Source organism: Aptenodytes forsteri, unplaced genomic scaffold (genome assembly GCF_000699145.1).
Source record: "Aptenodytes forsteri isolate BGI_AS27 unplaced genomic scaffold, ASM69914v1 Scaffold146, whole genome shotgun sequence".
In the NCBI taxonomy this organism is placed as follows: domain Eukaryota; kingdom Metazoa; phylum Chordata; class Aves; order Sphenisciformes; family Spheniscidae; genus Aptenodytes; species Aptenodytes forsteri.
The window spans coordinates 7,152,433-7,172,523 of record NW_008795128.1 but is presented as its reverse complement, the minus strand read 5'-3'; the positions used below and the strand labels follow the sequence as shown (position 1 = coordinate 7,172,523).

Sequence of the window (20,091 nt, the reverse complement as noted above, 5' to 3'; positions counted from 1 at the left end):
TAGATAAGTTTAAAGGACTAATGCCATTCAGCTCTCAGATGAGCACTTGGTACCACTGTCTCAAAGAGAGCCTACTTTTCAGATGAGTCTGTAATAAATGGATGGCAGGATTTTCTTATTCTTAACTGGAATCCTAATCTTGACTTCTCTTTTGTATCTATTAAGTGTGAAGAATTAAAGACTTCAGTTAGAGAAAGTTAACAACAAGTATTTCCATGCACTTTGAAAATAGTATAACCCGAGGTGGAGTTCCTGTGTCCACAGCACGATGAAAATGCGAACAAGACTCTCCATACTGGCTCACCATGTGAGAACGCAACATATACTAAAATTGCTAATAAACCTTTACAGAAGAGTCTTTGTATCCAAGGGAGCAGCTTTAGATGCTGCAAAAACTTGGGATCATGTGCTTAAGCACAATCCTAATAAGATTCTCTCTGCATTACTGTACGTCATGCTAGGTAACAGTGTGAAGTGGAGGTGACTTTTATGGTCACTTCATAAACTTCATGGACCGTAGCATAAGGATTATATTTTTTTGTTACTTACGAGCTCTTAAGTGTTCTGATATGTAACGGCTTTTTGCATTCACAGTTGGACATACAACAAAATCCTACCTGTGCCATGTAAATAACTCTGGTGATATCTCTTCCGTTCACTACATCAGGTTCCAGTATCCAAGCACTCGGCAAAATCTCCCCTCTCACCACTTCTTTACAAGGGTGAGGCATGGATGCGTCATAGACAGACTGAATAGCCAAGACAGACAAGTTCTCCTGCATGTGACAAAGTGTAAAGACAACAATTTGAAAAAAATTTTATGCGTATCATAATGTTTTCTTTGTTTGTCACGAGGCATATTTCTCATATTACTTACTTAAAAGAGCTCTTTTGACAAGAAATAATATTTCTCATTTATTAAATAATTTTTTGTCATAATCTTGCATGTTTGTAACTAGAATATACTGTGTAACACTTGTGTTACTGCCTAAGGGGGCTTGGTTGGCGATTGTCATTCACAAGAGGGTTTTATACATAATTCATTTGTGTCATATCAGCAAGGCTTTTCTTCCTATTACACTGTCACTTCTGGAAATATGAGCATGGACTTTCCTTCCTTCTCCCCTTTTGGCCTTGAACCAGTTCAGAACAATTACTCCTCTATGCTTCAGAGAGAATGTTCACTTTACCTCTTTGGCTTCTACAGTAATGCAGCAGAAATCCCGGGGTTGCTTTAGGTAACAGAGGGAGGTATCAGTCACTAAATAGACTGTGAAAAAAACACCCCAAAACAACAAAAAAGGGGAATTAGACTTTGACAACTTTAATTTGTCACAATTTTCCCCCACCCCTTAAATGCACGTGCGTATTTTATTTTGACTTCTTGTTGCCTAAGAGCAGAGCCCTAGTTAATATGCTATAATGTGTCATTAAGATGCTTTTTCAAGCCACTTAAGATTTATTTTGACTTTCAAACCACTGTCTTTAGCTGTACTTCTGCAGCGAGATGTGTTTAATATTATCCTTACTTTGGAAAAGTCTTGCAAAACTGAAGTTCCCATATTAAATAATGAAATTGTTTATTCAAACCTGAAGAAATGAAATAAGATGCCTCTAAATTTCTTCCTGGCTGACAACCTGAGCTGAGAAAGTACATAATGATAATGGTGGCCAGCCGTTTGTGTTGATACTCACCCAGCTGAATATGGCTGGTTACCTTCTTGTGTATTCGAGCTGTGTTGATAGTTCTGTCGTACAGATGCCTTTTGCCAGGATCTCTCACTAGTCCCCACACATAGGGAAGAGGTCTTTCTATCACTCCTGCTCCCAGAAACCCGTGCCTTGTTGCCGAAGGGAAGACTTTGTAGTAAACCAGCACCTCTTTTTCTGTACATTGATATCTGTCAAAGACAAATGAAAGGTATTTGCATGCAAGAGGGCCAAGTACATAAAAAGGCCTCCCATTATAAAGACCTGCCATAAACTTACTTCCAACCAGCTGCTGCCTGGCACGTGTAGAGATTCCTCAGGTTATGAGAGCACGCTGCCATTACCTTAGAAAACAATGACAAAAGTACAGGTAAGAGAAAGTTGTATAAACTATAAATTGTGTTCCGTTTTTACATGCTGCTACTTCATATCTTCTACTCAAACTGCTAAGCTGGCTTTACCACAAACAGTTTTACAGTGCTAGTAATCCTTAGGGAGTATTAACAGCCAGACTGACTTGACTGTCATATTCTCTGCTGAAGGAGAGGGGAGAGAGAGAGAGAGAGAGATATAAAAAAGCCTAAGCCTGTATACTAGCCTAAACTATTGTGGGAAAATGGGAGATGGGGGAGCATGTGTGTATTCGAGCTGTGTTGATAGTTCTGTCGTACAGATGCCTTTTGCCAGGATCTCTCACTAGTCCCCACACATAGGGAAGAGGTCTTTCTATCACTCCTGCTCCCAGAAACCCGTGCCTTGTTGCCGAAGGGAAGACTTTGTAGTAAACCAGCACCTCTTTTTCTGTACATTGATATCTGTCAAAGACAAATGAAAGGTATTTGCATGCAAGAGGGCCAAGTACATAAAAAGGCCTCCCATTATAAAGACCTGCCATAAACTTACTTCCAACCAGCTGCTGCCTGGCACGTGTAGAGATTCCTCAGGTTATGAGAGCACGCTGCCATTACCTTAGAAAACAATGACAAAAGTACAGGTAAGAGAAAGTTGTATAAACTATAAATTGTGTTCCGTTTTTACATGCTGCTACTTCATATCTTCTACTCAAACTGCTAAGCTGGCTTTACCACAAACAGTTTTACAGTGCTAGTAATCCTTAGGGAGTATTAACAGCCAGACTGACTTGACTGTCATATTCTCTGCTGAAGGAGAGGGGAGAGAGAGAGAGAGAGAGATATAAAAAAGCCTAAGCCTGTATACTAGCCTAAACTATTGTGGGAAAATGGGAGATGGGGGGAGCATGTATCTCCAAATGATGTTGAAGCGATTCTACCTGATCTGAAACATGGAGTTGGTATGCTTTCCTTCTAACTACACACTCACATGTTGTCATACACAGATAAGCAAAACCTGCACTGTAGGAATTCTTGGACGCTAGAGTTGTTCAGCAGTTTCACCAGCTTCACTCAAACACTTCAGCTAACATGCAACAGTGTCTTCTGAACCCCACGGCTGCAGCCTGGCTCACTTTACACTGAGCAATTTTAAATAGCGGGGTGTCTCTCTGTAACTGACAAATAGGTAACTACTAGCAGTGTAGAACAACAAGGCTTGTCCCACCCATTTTTGCTACAACTTCCAGTAGGAGGTATAGGAATAAGTGAAAACTCTGCTTATTTACTTACCTCAGTGGTAGCGTTAGCCAAGATATGTTTGGATAAATCTTGGTATCCTTTTGTTGAAGAGGAGCTGACGGAAATAGTTAATCCATGAGTGAACCTACAACTGATGCTACTAGAAGGAAGAGGTGGCTGAATTCTGCAGGCTTCTGCAGGAGACAAAAAAGCCATAGGGGAATAAAAAAATTAAAAACGGAAACCCACCACTGTTCTGCAGTTGTAGGGACTTAAACCCTCCATTGGAGCACCCAATCCACCTGATCCTGATGAAGGACTGAACATCCCTCGTCTAGACAACCTATGTATTGGTAATTACACTGCAGTTACATCTTGCATTACTCAAGTTTAGCAGTTATTACCACATATAAGCTAATAAAATAATCTAAAGAAGAATAGCCAACATCAGTCTTGAGGGTAAAAATAAGAACTTGCATGTACAATCCCATACTCATTGCAGCTTTAGCACCCCCCTGCTTCCTTGGTTCATTCAAAGCATTATCCTCATACCCTCTCAGAACACTGTACTTTGATGTTACCACATCAAAAGACCAACTTCAGAGGGACCAAATCACCATTTACTTTTTCAAGAAATTCTAAGCAAGCTCTGGCTACTGGTTGACAGTATTTTTCTGAAGTCATGTAATGGTAGGGACATCCTCAGAATACCTAGAATCAAATTAGATTCTGATTTGCATAAATGACAAATCTCATTAGGCTTTAGGATGCAACTCAAACATAAGCAGACGTATGTTTTACTTACCAGATGTTGAATCCTTCTGTAGTTGCTCTAGCACATAAAGCTGACTATTTCTAACAGCTGAACGACCTCGTGTATCTCTTGAAAGCAAAGCACTTCCGGAAGAAACCTGATTTAAGAAAGAGCAGAAGTGTGAACTGGGAAAAACAAATTATGTTACATAGCAAGTGGAATATTCATAGCAAATCTGCCTTACAAGGTTGCAAGCTTCTCTTTATCACAAGGTAACTCCTTTGCCTTTCCTCTGGTTATGAAATGATAGCTTGACTCAGGAAATTTAGCAAACCAAGTGTGAGGAGCTAGCGCGGGTGCATACTCTGTAAAGTAACTTCAGGAAAGTTCATGTTCACACACACAAACTCTTAAGTCAATGTATGCACCGTTGAGGGAGGCATGCTGAGAATATCTGATTCTGGTTTATCACAAGAAAAGGCTTGTTGTTTCTAAAACATTTGACAGATAGTGGCGTTACTGACAATAGTAACACTATCTGGTTTTTATGTATGGGTTTAAAAAAAAAAACAACCTCAGGAAAAGAAAAGTGTCACCATCCTTTGCAATTACATGGCAATGCTCCCTCCACCCCATGTCACCCCTCTGTGTACTAGTGACACAAACTTGTCCTGCTTGATAGCTGTGACAGAATACGAACCATCTCAAAAAAGGTTTCTGTTCCTACATCAGCTCTCTGTTATTGTTGAAGCATCAGGAGACATCAGTCTCACAGGCCAGTCGTTTCTCACCTGTCCTTCCTGGCTGCTGAGGTTACTTGCAGTATACGTAGCAGTATTACTGCTATTGTAACCAGATGTTGGGCCAGAGGAGAGGCTGAGGCTGGAGTCTGTACATAAAGTGCTTGTACTTGCAAGAGTCTTCAGCCTTGCTTCTTCCTGTAATAGGTATCACAGTATTACAAACAAAAAACCACACAAAACTTACCTTGCACAACAGCTAGTCAAATCAGTAACAGCAGCACTGAAAGATGAAAGAGGAATAATCTAAATAAGTCCAACTTCTTTCAAGGAGTGTTGACAGGACAAAAGCTGTTGCCATACGGAAAGTATTAAATAAGCAGGCTCATTTGAAAGACTAAGATTATGTACGCCATAGAGCGAATCACCCTGTAAAACCCTGGCAGTCTGGGAAAATGCAGCTTCTGCTGCTGTTACTCTTCACATATGAGAGTCCAGGCTATCAAACCAATACTAGGATGTTTTTAAGGGGAAAAAGAAGTTTAAAAAAATACCTCTTTTCAGTCCCATTTGTTGCTCTTTGCCTACTTCTTGAGTAGCCCCTGACTTAACTTGCTGGCCAAATGTAGTTGTTAAAGACTGAAGATTTTCTTTAACCAATGCAAGTACTCAATGCCAGCCCAGAAGATGAAATAAAAATCACAGTGTAAGAAAATACTGAGAACTTCAAGATTATTTATACTTTTAAGAGCAGTTTTAAGTTTGGTTTTCCAACTCGGGTGAAGTACATCTACATTTCACAAGAAAAATATGGCAGCAGATGTGGTAAGATCCAGTCAGCCAGTGGAGGCGCCTGAATTTGAGGTGCCTTAAAGGGTGCCGAGCAATGAAATGAGCGTTCACCACATTTTGCACCACATACACACGTATGGGGAGAGGAGGTCTGCAGCTACGATCGAAGCTGCACTGTCAGGCAGTGACAAAGGTTACTGCATAAAAGTATAGTCAGAAGCTGGGCAGAACAGACACATCCTACCGAGGTATTGTCCTTGCATCTGGGAGAAAAATGCACGCACTTGGACTGTGCAAGATGGGTAAATAGTGCAGAAGAAAAAAACAAAAGTACAGGACAAATACACACATGGAGGACAATCTAAAAAGAAAAACAGAAAAGAATAAAGGCCTTTGTGTTTAAGTACATACTGAAATAAACTCCATTTACCTTAGCAAAACTCTTCCATAGACTGGGCAGATGCCCCACAAGATGGCTGTGTAAGCTCGATCCAATGAGAAAACATTAGGAGTTTCTTGTACATAAAATGTGGCTTCAGGAAGATGTAGTTCAGAAGCATGAACAGTATCAGTTCAGTATTACTGAGATTTTTTTAAGCACAATTTGCATTTAATTCTTTGGTTTTTCTATGCTGATGTGTATCAAACAGGAGAATTACTTAGCCATGGAGAAGTTTCTTTTAAAAAAATGCATTGATGTGAATAACGCATAACAGTTTCCTCTGTAATGCTCACCTTCTGTAACTGAGAAAATATTTGCTCCCGTATACGCCTTTTTTCTTGCTCAGCTCTCTCCCGAAGTTTGTCCCTAGCTCGTGCAATTTCAGTTTTGGTTTCCTCTCGTGCCCTCTGGTAGTCTCGGAGCAACAGTTCAATGTCTGAAGGATGCTGAATGCTTCTTTTTGGTTCTTGAACTCTGTAAGGACAGGTAAGTGGGGGAAAACACACATAACTACTTGAAATCAGCTCACCTGACAAAATACCATGAGAAAATCATCTTTCAACACAGAACAGGAAAATTTGCCAGAAAAGCAATTAAAACCCACCACATTAGCCTCCAAAAAGTTTCTCTTTGCTCACTAAAGACTGCATGGACATTAACCTTGGAAAATTATTCAGATTGCAAGTCCCGTTTACCACTGAGATTACTCCAGCGATTGCACTGGTTTCTAAGTCAGCTCTCCGTATGATCTAAGGTTACCGCTTTGGCATATCACACGCAAAATAATTGTGTTGGGAAAACAACTGTCTCCTGACCTACCGCACAGGAAGCAAAAGTCATTTAGGGTATATGGTGGGGGATGAGAAACTCAAATTCTAAATGGTGAAGGGTTGCAGAACTTTTTTGACATTTAACATGAAACTTAACTATTTCACGTGGCTTTTAAGTTAGTGAAGGAGTAAGAAGACAGATTGGTCTATAATGAGTCAAGACTGAATACTTGGCTGTCCCCATACATCATACACATAAAATAAGTTAGACACTTGTTATGGACTGAAATAAACTAGACGGAAGATTTTAATGAATGTTTTCTAAAATCAGGCACACGTTTTTCCTGAAAGCACTTTCTATCCCAAAGTTCAACACTTCCGCATTGAGAAGAATTCTTCTGCCACAGAAGTCTCAGGTGTCAGTAAGAACCATTAATGTGCACCCATTGTGAACACTGTTAACGTACATCAGGCCAAAAGAGAGGTTTCTAATGCTCTACCTGGTATTTTCCACCACATCTCTTCTCAGTTGTTGCAAATATTCTCGGCGTCTGCTGGGGAGATCTGGATCCCTCTGACTTGCATCCAGCGTCTGCAACAGACTCAAATGCTTTTGAGGACTCAGACTTCGGCTTCTTTGGTATCTTTGCAGCCTTTTTTCTCTTTCCTTCCTCAGAGTTTCAATAGTCCTCATGTGTCTGCTGGGGAAACATGATTAGAGTGACAAAATGCACCCTGCAGTTACATTTTCTGATTTTTTAAAACATTGAAATATTAGGTAGCTTTGTAATGTAAAATTTATAGGAATCTAATACCACACACTCCCCTTGCAAATAGCCCTTTGGCCGCATGCTGACAGATGATGCAGAAGTTCTAAAACTCCACTGCTTTTATAACAGTAGGAAATGCATAAGAGGGTCTTGGTTATTGCTTGTAATGGCTGAGAGGCAAATTGAGGACAGAGACTAATGTAGCTACTTCTAAATGTTTTTAGTTACAACAGCTTCCTAAACTGAGTTCTATAATCCAATCGCAACAATCTAGGTTCTTGATTTTTTCATAATTTATTTTGTATATTTACGGTTTTTTAAAATGTTTTTGCATATTCATACAGCAGCATTTATTCACAGAAGCATGAATGAGATATTCCCATAAATAGGATGAATCAAGTATTTTTACATTGCAATAAATCAATTAAATATATTCCCATGATCACCAGGTACACATGATCACTCTCATAGCTGCTAGAAATTTTAAGAGTGGGGTGACACTAGATTTGAATTACACCAAATCTTACACTTTTCCCTATTTTCTTGAAGTAACCCCAAAATTTTGTCTTAAATGCATTACTTAGCTGTATATAAAATAAGCTTAATAGTATACCTCTTCACAGATAGTTCACTCAGTGTGACTAAGTGATTAAGTGCTCATTGCTAAATGTTATTTATGCTGCATGAAGTGTACATGAAGTATATTCAAAACACTTACTACAACACTACTTTAAGTAATTTACCTTTCATAAAGTTGCTGCTTCACTGGAATCGCCACCAGGTCATCTGCAGTTCCGCTCTGAAGGACCCTCAGCAGGGCATCCGTTTCCCCGATGCCGTAATTGAGCTTTGCTTCGGTCAGTTCCACAGTGAGGGGATGCTGATGCAGATCCAGGTGAATGCCAGACATGATCTGAGCGCGCTCTCTCTGAAGTCTCTCGATCTCTCTGCTCCTGCCGTCACAAAGCTGGGATTTCCCTTCCATTTCTGTTGCTCCTGTGCTTCTAGGTTTCTTTTCTGCCTGACTTCGTAAATCGGTCACACTGCCACTCAAGCTGAGTAGCGGAGGAGGAAGGCTGCCCTTAACACCACACCAGTTGCTAAATTTATTGTGTATGGGTAAGTCACGGAGACTGTAGCTCCGAGGCCTGTAAGGCTTTGCAAAAGTAGTATTTTTGTTGAGAGGAATTTCAGTGTCACACTCACTTTCAGTGACAGAATCTGTATTGTCGTCTTGGAAGGAAGTCTGCACATCGCTCACATCAGAGAGCAGGGGAGGGCAGTTGTTTTCATTTTTCCAGAAATCGTGAAATTGTAGAGAAGATGCTTCTACCAGAGGTTCTGAGCATGCGCCAGCATTTGTCTTACTTGAACAAGTGGCACTAATTTTTTTATTAAAAAGTAAGTCAGCATTTGGAGGTAAGTAGTTATGAATCAAAGCAGTATCAGAATTACCAACATATTTTTCGTGTCCAATTCCAGCTGAAGAACCTCTTCCTCCCCTTGTGACATACGTACAACGAACCGAACGTGCCAGTGGACTGCGGTCTCTGAGATCACCTGTTAAAACTTCCCTGTGGCCCGACACCTCCAACATACTACTAGAGCGATACAGTCGATTTGCACAAATGGCAGTGTGGGTGCCAACCGTCAGTCTATGCTGTTGTTCCAAATCTTTTGAACCGTCCTGTCCTAAAAGCTCATTGGCTGCTTTCTTATCTGAGAAACTTCCAGATTTCTTTCTTACGCCCTTATGTTCTCGAGAAGTGCTAGATTCACTGTCTGTTTCTGTCTGTGAAAAATTGTCCACATGAGGTCGCATGCTGGACTGTGGACCTGCCCTCTGCTTTCTCTGGTTGTGAAGGGGACTTGAAGCATCACTGGAATATCCAAGAGGTTCCTTAATAGGGCGGACAGACTTGCCAAAAGCAGTCTGGCTACTGGGACTAGCACTAAGAGTAAGGATAGGGGAGGAGGCCCTGTCGACTAGCAGGGTGTTTTTGTAACAAAATTTTCTTTCTGCTGGAACAGCACTTCCTTTATCCTGAGCATAAGATGCTGGAGATTGAGAGGTGCTATTAGTAGGGCTGCTAACTACAGTGCATGAAGAACCATCTTGCCCTGAACTCAGCGAAGATGATGTGACAGATGAAACTCTGGTACTAGCAAAAGCAACATTCTGCTGTGCATTTAATGATTTTTTTTGAAAATCTAAGATAGGAGTGGAGATTCTGGGTAAGAGAGGCAGACGCATAAAGGAGTCTTCGAAAATGCTGTCAAGACTGTCATGGAAGTCAGGATTGCCCAGATTTCTCATCCCTGTTCGTTCTTGTGTTCTTTCTTCAAGAGAGAGTGTTTCCTCTTTCCTTTTGGGAATCTTACCTCCTGCAGCTGCACCTATTCCTTTCCAATCAATGTTTACTGCCTGAGCTGCCCTCAATTCATTTTCCATTTTTGCCTCCACTTGTTTTTCTTCATGTTTGCTTTGAGGTTCTTCCAAAATCTCAGTCTGAGTGCCTACATCTGCTGTAGTCTGAGTGCAGCTATCTGATCTAGTAGCCTTTACAGCCTCTTCAGTTCCTCTTTGGTTGCTTTTGGCATTCTGCTCATTATCTCTAATACTCTGTTGGGAGAGGTTTCCCAACAGCTCAGAAGTGTTCTGAAGAAGCTGTGACAGATGCATGGACAGGTTCTGCATGCTTGTCCAAGAAGAAGGTTGATGAAATAAATCTCTGTTTGTTTCCTGCTTTCTTGCAGAAACATCTGTATAACTTCTCTGATGTCTTCTCTGCCTTTTACACCTTCCTGTAGTTGCTGTTTGTGTTCCCTGCTCACGTGTAATCCCTGGTAGCTTTCTGGAAGACCTTTCAGACTCAGAAGGATATAATAGTACAATTTCATCAACCTGCATTGAAGAGTTACCAGGTTGTGCAGAAGGATTCTCAAATTCAGCAGTGTTATTTTCTGGATTAGTTTCCAACGTTTCACTGGACACGTTGCTATACTGCTTGGTACTGTCACTTGAGTATGCAGACTGAAAGTCTTGTCTGATATCCCACCCTTGAAGACCTTCAATGCTGCTTAAAGTGCTTGATAAAACTTTTGCTGTAGCATACGAACTGAGATGAGAATGAAAAGGAGAATTTTGAGAATTCAAGCCATTGTCTACACTGGAACATCTCATAACTTTACGATTTTCCAGGTTTAAAGGAATTTGATTGCAAGACACATCACTTGCACTTCCAAAAACATACTGTTTCCAGCCAATCTTGCATGATCCATCTTGTTGCCATGGATGAATGTATGGGTTGATATCACTTGAACTAAAATGCATTGTCTCTTTATTGTCTTGAAAAAATAAATGTGTTTCTGGCTGGTATCCAGCTTCTTCAACTTTCCCTTCGCTACACTGAGCTACAGAACTACTCTTTGAATGGACATTTGCTTCTGCACCCACAGAACTGAGAGCTGTGTGCAGTAAGGATAATGGAGATTGAGTAGTACAGTCTTTTAAAGACTGGCTGCTTTGGGTTCTTGCTGCAAAATTTTGTAAATTTTTGAGGTCACAGTTTGTAAGCTTTTTAGTTTGTGCCATTCTTTGCTGAAATCTGGGTTTAGGTTTAACCTGTAGAAAGTTCTTTGATTCCTGCTTTGAAAATCTTTCAATTCCATAAAGATCATCTTCAGTTGGTGATGGAGGCTCTACACTCATATTTAAATCTTGTAGCGATTTAGATACAGAATGTAACAAAGGATCTGCCTTAGATGAAGCTTCCAAAGTATATTCTATATCAGAGAAGACAGCAATAGCTGGGGCTGATAGTCTGTGACTTTGTAAATAAGGTCTCTGTTCACTTTGTTTACAGCTCTTTGTATTCTGTGTAGTAGAATATGATCTTTTGCTCCTGAATTGCACCAATTTGGATTCTTCAGGAGGCAAATCATGGTTTTCTGGTAAAAATTTTATGGAGGTACTTTCATTATTCATTACAGAAAACTTTAGTCTTTCTGATTTCAGAGTCTTATTCCTCATTATAGCATCTCCTGTTGTTGAACAATTGTCTGCATCAGCGTCATCAGCAGGGCTATCAACACTTGAACCTGTATTATTTTTGCAAATTAAAATCTCTTTTCTACCATCTGTATTTTTTCTACCTGGCACTTGTTCTATCTGTTCACCTGTAGGCACATACTGACGATTATCTTGCAGATCTGCAGGGTTTTTTTCAAAACCCAAGACAGTGTGATAAAGTCGTCTGGGATCAGTGCTTCTGCTGCATGGGGGATATGTTGGACTAAATGAATTGCAGGTGTGTTCAGGATCCACATCAACATCTCCTGGATACAGATTTTCCAACACTGTAACTTCTGAGCCTATTAATTCATTTGCAGAATTTGAGGATACATTAGTTTGCTTTTCAACAGGTTCTCTACTTAATGTTTTTCTCTGCTCTGTCTTTACTGCAGAATGTTCAGCCTCAGTATTTGAATGCAGTTCTTCCTCATTTCTGTTAAGTATTTTTCTCATTTGTCTCTCTTTAACAAGAATTGCCCTTCCAGTATCCCAAAAAGGTAATGATGGTAATAAAAGAGAATTATCATTTAGTACTTTCTCTATGTGTTCTGTGCATGCTTCTTGTGGTGGAACTTTACCCCAGTGGTACTGATCAACCTTTATATCATTGTCAATTTTTTTACGATTACTTCCATATACAGGTTCCCCACCTACAGCAGAATTTTTATATGAAGTAGAGTCTGTGTCTGATACGGGACAATGCCTGTTTTCTTTTGCAAGAGAAAGTAAAATACTTCCTGAAGCACGTATTGGCTCATCGAATACCACAGCCTTATCAGACTGAGTGTCTTGGATTTGCAAAACAGCAAATGGAGAATGTTTCACTATACTTGTATGTGAAATATCGTATGTGCCAGTTTCACCATGGTCTATACCTGCAGTTAAAGAAGATTCTGAAAATGGTGTTAAGGATGGGTGGGTGCAACTTGCAAATGCTTGGGGAAAATCTTCTTTTACAGAGCACACATCTGCAGAACTGGAGGACACTTGCTCAGTCAAAAAAGTGTCTTGAAGTGAGTCCTCACGCTGACTAAATATTAGAGATTTTGAATCATCAAGTAAACAAGAAGTGTCAAAAGCACTGAAGTTCTTGGAGCTTTGAAATAATGTATCAGTTCGAGTATCTTCTGCAAAGTAGGATGGAAGAGACTTTGATTCTTTACTGGCAGTCTGTCCTCGGCTCTGAAAAGTAAGCAAGCCTGATTCTGGTACAGTCACACTAGAAGTGTTACTGAAGTGTTCTGAGTACTCATGAATTTTATTTTCTTTTATGTCATTGCAATTCTGGAAAGAACCTTGAATTATTTTCTCCTTTTGATCTGTTCCCACAACTTTTTCAGAGAGTTTATTATTCTGAGCATATGTGGCCTCTGCAACTGCAGAATTAGTTTTCCTTTCAGCTCCTTTTTGAGAAAAATCAGGAAAAGTTACAGATACACTTAAATCAGTTGATTCACTTTCAAAGTATTTTGTTTCTTCAGAGAGAACAGCATTCGTTTTACCTTTGTCTCCATTGCTGGCAATCAAAACATCTGCAGATGATGCTGGACGATTCAGGAGACCAGGAGAATGTTCAGAAGTGCCCGAATTCCTATTATAATTTAGAAACTCTTTACTATAATGTGGATTTTCCCATGGAGACTTGTTCAGGCCTTCTGAAAAGGTTGAAGCATTTTCAGAAACAGTGCTGCCTGGTTGGTCTATGCAGCACTCTTCAGAAGTCCCGTGTCCCTGATTTTCTCTGGGTTCACGCTGATATCCAGCTACACCAGGAAACTTTGCATTTTCATTTTTACTGTTTGTTGTAGTATAGCTCGTGCTTAAAAATTTCTCCTTCTCATCATGCTGTGATAAACTCCCTGAGCGAAGTACTCTCTGAGTTGTATTAATATTGTGAAATATTTTTTGTGAAGAGATTTCTAGTAAAGAATGCATTTCCCCCCCCCCTTTATCTTCCATCACTTCTTTCTCTGAAGAAGTAAGCAGATTTGAATTATCCAAGAGCAGTGAATCAGGCACAATGGTACCCTTTTCCTCTTGAGCTGTATCTTCTATGGAATTAAGGCAGTCTTGTGATAGTTTATTAACCATTAAATCCACACTGTGTTCTTCATGAGCATTGTTGACATCCTGAATTATATCTTCAGAAGGATCTAATTTTTCCAAGGAAAATGAGTTTCCTTTGGTCCCTTGCTGAAGCACAACAGTTTCAGACTCAGGACTGCCTGCACTGTAGGGAGTGGAAGAGCTGTTCTCATTGACAGGTTGCACAGATATGGCATAATCAGGTGCATTGTGAAATACAAAGGATTCTTCCTCCTGCCTGTCCTGTGTGGTCCTGGTTTGCAGAAAAGCTACATTCTTACTTTGCGTTTTATCAGAAAGATATTTGTCTTCTCCCATTTTGTTGACTGTAACAGGCGTGCCAACGCAGACCTCACTCTCCATTAATGTTTCATAGTAAGGCAAAACAGCTCCAGTTCCAACACTGCTGTTAGATGGTCTTGTATGTCCTTTCAATGCAGTGGGAACATCTTGAACAAGATGGGAATCATTTACTCCAAGATATAAAACGTGATTTACAGACTGGCATGGGGAGTCTTTAAGTGAACCTTCCTGTTTTTTTTCAGCAGACTTCAGTGTTGTTGGTGGACTTTGTTGCTTGCTGATATCTTCATTATTTCTAGTAAAGCTGGTAGACACCCACTGGCTTTCTTTTAAGATTTCATTTAATCTGCTGTCATCATGTGTCATTTGGCAGCTGTCTTTGTTTTCAGGGAGTAGTTCATTCAGGTTTTGTAAAATGATCAGTTCTACCTCCTCTGTGTTTTCTACAAACATCTGCTTTTCTTTGTCTGTTTTGGCCATTTGTACTAGATTCATCAAATGCACTTTCTCCTCCTCAACTCTGGAGCCTACTGGATCCAGTTCACAAATATCAGGTCTTGTTCTAACAATACTTACATTCAAGTTTTCTGAAGTGCCATGCTCAGGATATCGCATAAAGCAACTCATATACGTACAGCTGTCCTCTTTAATGTGGGGACTTTTAAATTCTTGTTCAATTCTATATTGGTCAATACCAGTAGTATCATCAGCTGAATATTCATACGCATCGATATCTCTCACAACTGCATTTCTTGTATCTGTAACAGAGTCCACTGAGCCACCATCTTCACTCATTTCAGCAGGATCATGGTATCTTGAATCATCTTCTAACAGTATATTCTGTTCTAGTCCTGAAGGTGTCAGGTATCTTTCAGGGATCTTAAATTGATTTAAAATTTCCTCTTTGTCATCTCTGTCACAATACATCTGATGTAGAGCTGGAGACTCTTCAGTAAATAAAACATTTTCATCTGTGCGTATGACTTCTTGCCTCGTAATAATCAGCCCCTCAGTGTTTGTCATGATAATTTGTTCTTCACTCCCAGTCACTTCACAGTCATTAACCTTGTCTTCCTGGGGCAAACAGTTTGGTACACAACGTTCGATTAAATTGCTAGAATTTACTTGTCTTTCATTTTCAGGTTTTCCTAAAAAATTTCCTTGCCTACTTGTGATTAGTACTTTTGCAGCTACGTCCTCTGTATTAAACACATTTTCTATTGTTCTGTTCATCTGTAAAAGCCCCTCAGAAGTATCAAGGAAGCCTGAAGTATTCTGAGTAATATCTGTTGTGTGGGAACACACAGCTGAAGGAGTGGTTTTGGGAGTAACAGAAAACTCTGGTGAATAAATACCTATTTCTATTTTCTCGCTTTTTTCTTTTTGGCAAAAGCTGCTTGTTTCAAGTTGGCTGCCAGAACGCACAAGTGCTTTTGATTCCTGGGTGTGTTCTACCCCAGTGCTGGCTACCTTCAGTTCATCTTTCTCTGCCTCTTCATGTGTCAGGCACAGATTTGTATAAAACTCGCACTGAACTTCACAAGCTACAATATCAATAGGTTTCTTTGGATTCTGAGATAGACTAATGCCTTTAAAATCCTCTCCACTCCTGTCTTCAGTTATACTTTGGACTTCAGCTACTGCATAGTCAGGTAGACTTTCAATCTGTCTGGATTTAATTTCCAATGCATTTTTTTCTAAGTTGATTGCACTGTTGATTAATTTTGTTATTTCTTCATCAGTACTTGCTTTTGTATTCTGATAAGGAACCATAGTTTCTTCTGGATCAGTTTCTGTGTTTCTTAAAAACTTGGATTCTTCATCTATATACAGACTCTCCTCTTGAGAAACAGCAGCTGATGTATTTGTGTTGTATTCAAACACTCTTCCTGACTCTGAGTTTACATCATCTTCAACACGCAAGATATCCTCTGGGCAATCACTTTCAAAAAAGGCTTCCTTCTCTTCTCTTGATTCAAGTGAAGATTTGTTCTGAGTTTCTGTTTCCAATAGAATGGTTCCATCAAATTCCACAGAAATGTCGGTCATCTTATGCGTACTGTTTTTCTGCCCTGTTGATTTTGAAGAGCATGTTGTGCAAAGGCAGCCAGAATGTATATCAGAACAACTTGCTGTGGCACTGACTTCCACAGTAAGATTAGATGTAGCATTGCAATCTCCTTTCACTATTGTGACACGCTCCAATAATTTATCATAATTTTCAGTCTCAGATGCACTTTGAAAAAGATTAGCTTTTGTTGAAGCTTTGTAAAATATGCTTGAATTGGATTCTGGGAGAAAATCATTTGTACTCTCACAAAAAGCAGCAGGGAAGGACTCAGTGTCTTTCCCATTTACATTCACTATGAGATAACTTACTTCATTTACCATTAAGTTTTCATATTTGGATGAAAATTCCTTCTGAACTACAGCCTGAGAATTCAAGACATTGTGTTCTTTGCTTTCACTGCTTTCTTCTCTTATATTATCAGTGCATAATGTAGACTTTTCTGAAATTTGTTGGGATAAGCAACTTACCTCACTGTCTGCTAGAGCACATTCATAGGAATAATTTTTTGAAACAGGTTTGCTTTTGAATTCATAATGATTCAGTGAAGACAAGTCTTCATCCTTTGGTTCATATTCTTCATTATCTCTGAATGAAGGCACCTCTGGCACAATCTCTGCCAAGCTATCTGTGCTTGTTTGCATACAGATAATCTCTTGAGACATCTCTATTGGTGTTGCAGATTGGTCGTAACTTGCACTGTGAGCAACAATTAAAGGGTTACATCGATATGTTGTCTTCTGTGAGGAAAAATCTGTCTCTGTTATTATTTCTTCTGCAGATATTTGTTCATAATCCATTTCTTGCATTGTTTCCAAATTACTCTCCCCAGATCTGAGGAGACCTACCATAACAGCTGATTCTGCTCCTTGTCCAGCCAATGTCTGAAGCTCGTAACTGCTTACTAGAGAGCAGTTCTTATTTGTTAAGTCACTGAGAAAGAAACCTTCATCACAACATGTTGGTATTTCCCTTCTTGGAAAAAGCTGCCCGTGGTTTCCAAATTGGACTTGTTTTACTGCAGATATCTGTGTTGAGGTCATATTATGAGCAAGTCCTGTAGAAGATTCAGCAGCAGGTGCACTGACAGATGCACTTCCGCTGCCTGAATCTGTCATACTTGATTTTGTCATCAAGTTATTGTAGTCATCATCGAGGTAATCTTTTTCAAAAGTTCTGAAGAAATCATCTTCTAAATCTGCATCTACACAGCCATTTCTCTGCTCCAAAATGTGCATAGGCAACACGGAAATAGGTGTTTTTTTCAGATTGTGATCTTTTGGCAGCTCTGGATGAGTTGTGGGGAGAGAATCCTCCTCTTTCCTAGATACCAGTGACAAACAGTCTGTGGTGGAGGCGTTTTGCAAACAGCTGAATGTTTGTGTGCATTCAGTGGTAGACCTATAAGTAGATAATTCATTCAGTTGTTCTTGTTCAGGATGATTTGACCTTGAATGTTCATAATAATCATGCTTTGCTGAAATAGGAACAAAAGAGGAACTTGGTCTTACTGAGCTAACAAATGAGGACGTTACATCTTGAGATTCCAAGGAAGAATTTTCATTAGAGTTTGTCCATCCCTTAAGAATCTTATTTAATGATCCACTCTCAGAAACTCTGCTTGCAGTTGTTGCTGTTTCAGGTAAAGGTACTTCTGGTGTGTCAGAGGAGAAAACTGTGTTTATTTCGCTTATACGATGTGATAAATGAGTAATGCTGCGTATCTGCTTAGAGCCAGAAACAAAAGAAACTTCAGCAGCTGACTGCTTTAGATCATCTTTCTTCAGCCAAAGCTCTGGTTTGCTCAAAGAGCACAGATGAGCTTCTTGAAATTCCATATTTTCATGGGAAGAAGGTGCTGTTATTCTGGGGCTGCTGATGTCAACCTTTAAGTCACAGGAAGACCAAGCATCAGTAGTAAGCAAAGGATTTCCACTTGCGTAATACAGTCTTCTATCAAGAGACCTTTCTTGTTCTACAAAGGAGACTTTTGTCCCCTTCAGCAACTGCTTGCAAGCATTACTGGAAGTAGGCTGTGGTTTAGTGTCCAAATAAAAGGAACTGCTCAGCTTCAGATCATAACTTGTCCCTTCTGTACTTCTGTCGCAGGTCTTGGACTCATGGTCTTCCTCAGTCTGTATAGTTGGTGATCTAGGAGTTTGTAACTTCCAGAAAATCTCTGCTGGCACTTCATCAGATGAATCAGATTTGGATTCTTCTACCGGATCTTCTGCTGGCATCTCTTCTCCATCAGCTAAGCTGTCCAGAGAAAAGCTTCTTTCAGGCTTTCCCAGTCTCCTACGAGATGCGTATGATGTCACCAAAGATGAAATATGGTGATCAGTTCTGCTTTTGTAAAGCTTAGCTGGCTCATGGTGGGCCTTTGACTTGTGAAATCGGCTTTTATTTTGCTTTTTGGCTTTATTTTCCTTTTCTACCAGAGAGTCTTGTGACATTTGACTGTCATCACTCTCAGAATCTTCTGGGTTGGCAAGACATTTGTTTCTGTCAAAATCTTCTTGTTTCAGTTTCTCTGTGAAAGCTTTTGCATAAGCGCAGGAGAGAGAATCTACAGAATAGGAACTGTCAGTATCAGAAATCTCATTTTCATCATCCTCTTGCCAGTTCCCCAGCACATCTGTGGCTGTTTTGGACACTCCAGCACTTAGCATCTCAGCACTGTGCCACTTTTTTTCAACATAAGAGAGTGGTGCCTGTGTGTTCATCTTAGTGAGATTTCCTACTGATGTTGCCACCATCAGGAATTCTTGCTGTTCCACTGATGATTTCTCATGACTTGGCAAGGCTGAGTTTGGCTTTCTCTTCCAGTTCTTGGCTGTTTGGTTTAGATGTGCTGATGGTGGATTTCCAAACACTGTTTTCTTCGTTTCTTTAGTAAAGTTTTCTGGAGAAGAGCTGTGGCCTTTTCCATTGATATCCATTCTAGTCTTTTTATTGGATACCTGAGCTCTATTTTGTTCTAGATTGCTACCTGCAGGCTGACTTAAATCTCCTGGCACCTCTGCTTTTGTCATTCTTGTCCCTGTAATAAAGGTTTCAGGCTCATCTTTCTCCTTAAAAAGATTAGGAGAGAAGCCTTTAGAGGTCTGGTTTTGAGATCCAGCTTGCCCTAAGTTGTCATCCAACTTTTCAATTTTTTGATCATTTTTATTGATATAAGCCATGACAGCTGAACCATTAGAGTCTTTTTCAGCTCCTTTTTTATTTCCAGATGAAGATGGTTTTTGTTTTTCAGTTAGCTGCCTCTGGACTGAAAAGGAGATCCCTTTTTCATCATTAAGGTCATCACTCCCAGAAACGTCTTTATGTCTTCTGTAAAGATATTCTACAGATGACAACCTCCCTGTTGTACTGCCTTCACAGCATTGATCAATATTTGGTGAGGTAGATAACTTTGAGACAGTCTCCCTCTTCAACAACCAGCTGTGGAAATAAAGAAGAAATAATGGAATGTCTTGTAGTTAAGAGTAACGATACATGAAGCAACAATCTTAATGCCTTTCAAAGGCAAATTCTAGCAGAGAATTAAGAAAAAAAAAAAATTCTGTCAGTAACCATACAGTCCTCTAGATATCCTGAAATACGTTCTGCAACACAAAGGAATAGCTCGATGCTATGCGGTATAGCTTGGTATTTAGTCTCTGTAGGCTGAAGTAGCTGCAAACATTAGTTAAAGGACGGTTCTAAGTCACAGAAATCCACTTAGCAGAGTTTAGCTATTTCCTGCCTCCAGGACCATGCTGTGATAGACACCTTAGCACCCCAACTTTTTAGCATTGCGTAGAGATGTTTATTTAGCTTGAGAAAGGCTGGCCAACTTAAAAGTCCAATCCAGAATCACCCCAATGATACAACTGTTCTGAAGGAAGAGTTTGACCCTAATCAAGATAAAATTATGCAGAAATTAGTATTTACCAACAGTTTGAACAAGGTAAGGAGAAGAGTTAAGCCAGTTCTGGAAAGCATTCA

At 39.8% G+C, this 20,091-nt stretch overlaps 1 protein-coding gene across 1 annotated transcript in view; it reads right to left on the bottom strand.

The window, feature by feature from the left end:
• The window catches only part of STARD9 (StAR related lipid transfer domain containing 9), a 109,170-nt gene that overhangs the window by 3,210 nt on the left and 85,869 nt on the right, over nucleotides 1-20,091 (bottom strand). The window contains exons 24-33 of the mRNA XM_009277570.1: nucleotides 8,314-19,545; nucleotides 7,301-7,498; nucleotides 6,324-6,504; nucleotides 4,848-4,994; nucleotides 4,108-4,213; nucleotides 3,354-3,496; nucleotides 2,614-2,678; nucleotides 1,696-1,901; nucleotides 1,191-1,270; nucleotides 618-776 (exon numbers count right to left, since the gene is read on the bottom strand). Of these exons, the coding sequence (XP_009275845.1) occupies nucleotides 618-776; nucleotides 1,191-1,270; nucleotides 1,696-1,901; nucleotides 2,614-2,678; nucleotides 3,354-3,496; nucleotides 4,108-4,213; nucleotides 4,848-4,994; nucleotides 6,324-6,504; nucleotides 7,301-7,498; nucleotides 8,314-19,545 (12,517 nt within the window). The remainder of the gene's footprint in view (nucleotides 1-617; nucleotides 777-1,190; nucleotides 1,271-1,695; nucleotides 1,902-2,613; nucleotides 2,679-3,353; nucleotides 3,497-4,107; nucleotides 4,214-4,847; nucleotides 4,995-6,323; nucleotides 6,505-7,300; nucleotides 7,499-8,313; nucleotides 19,546-20,091) is intronic.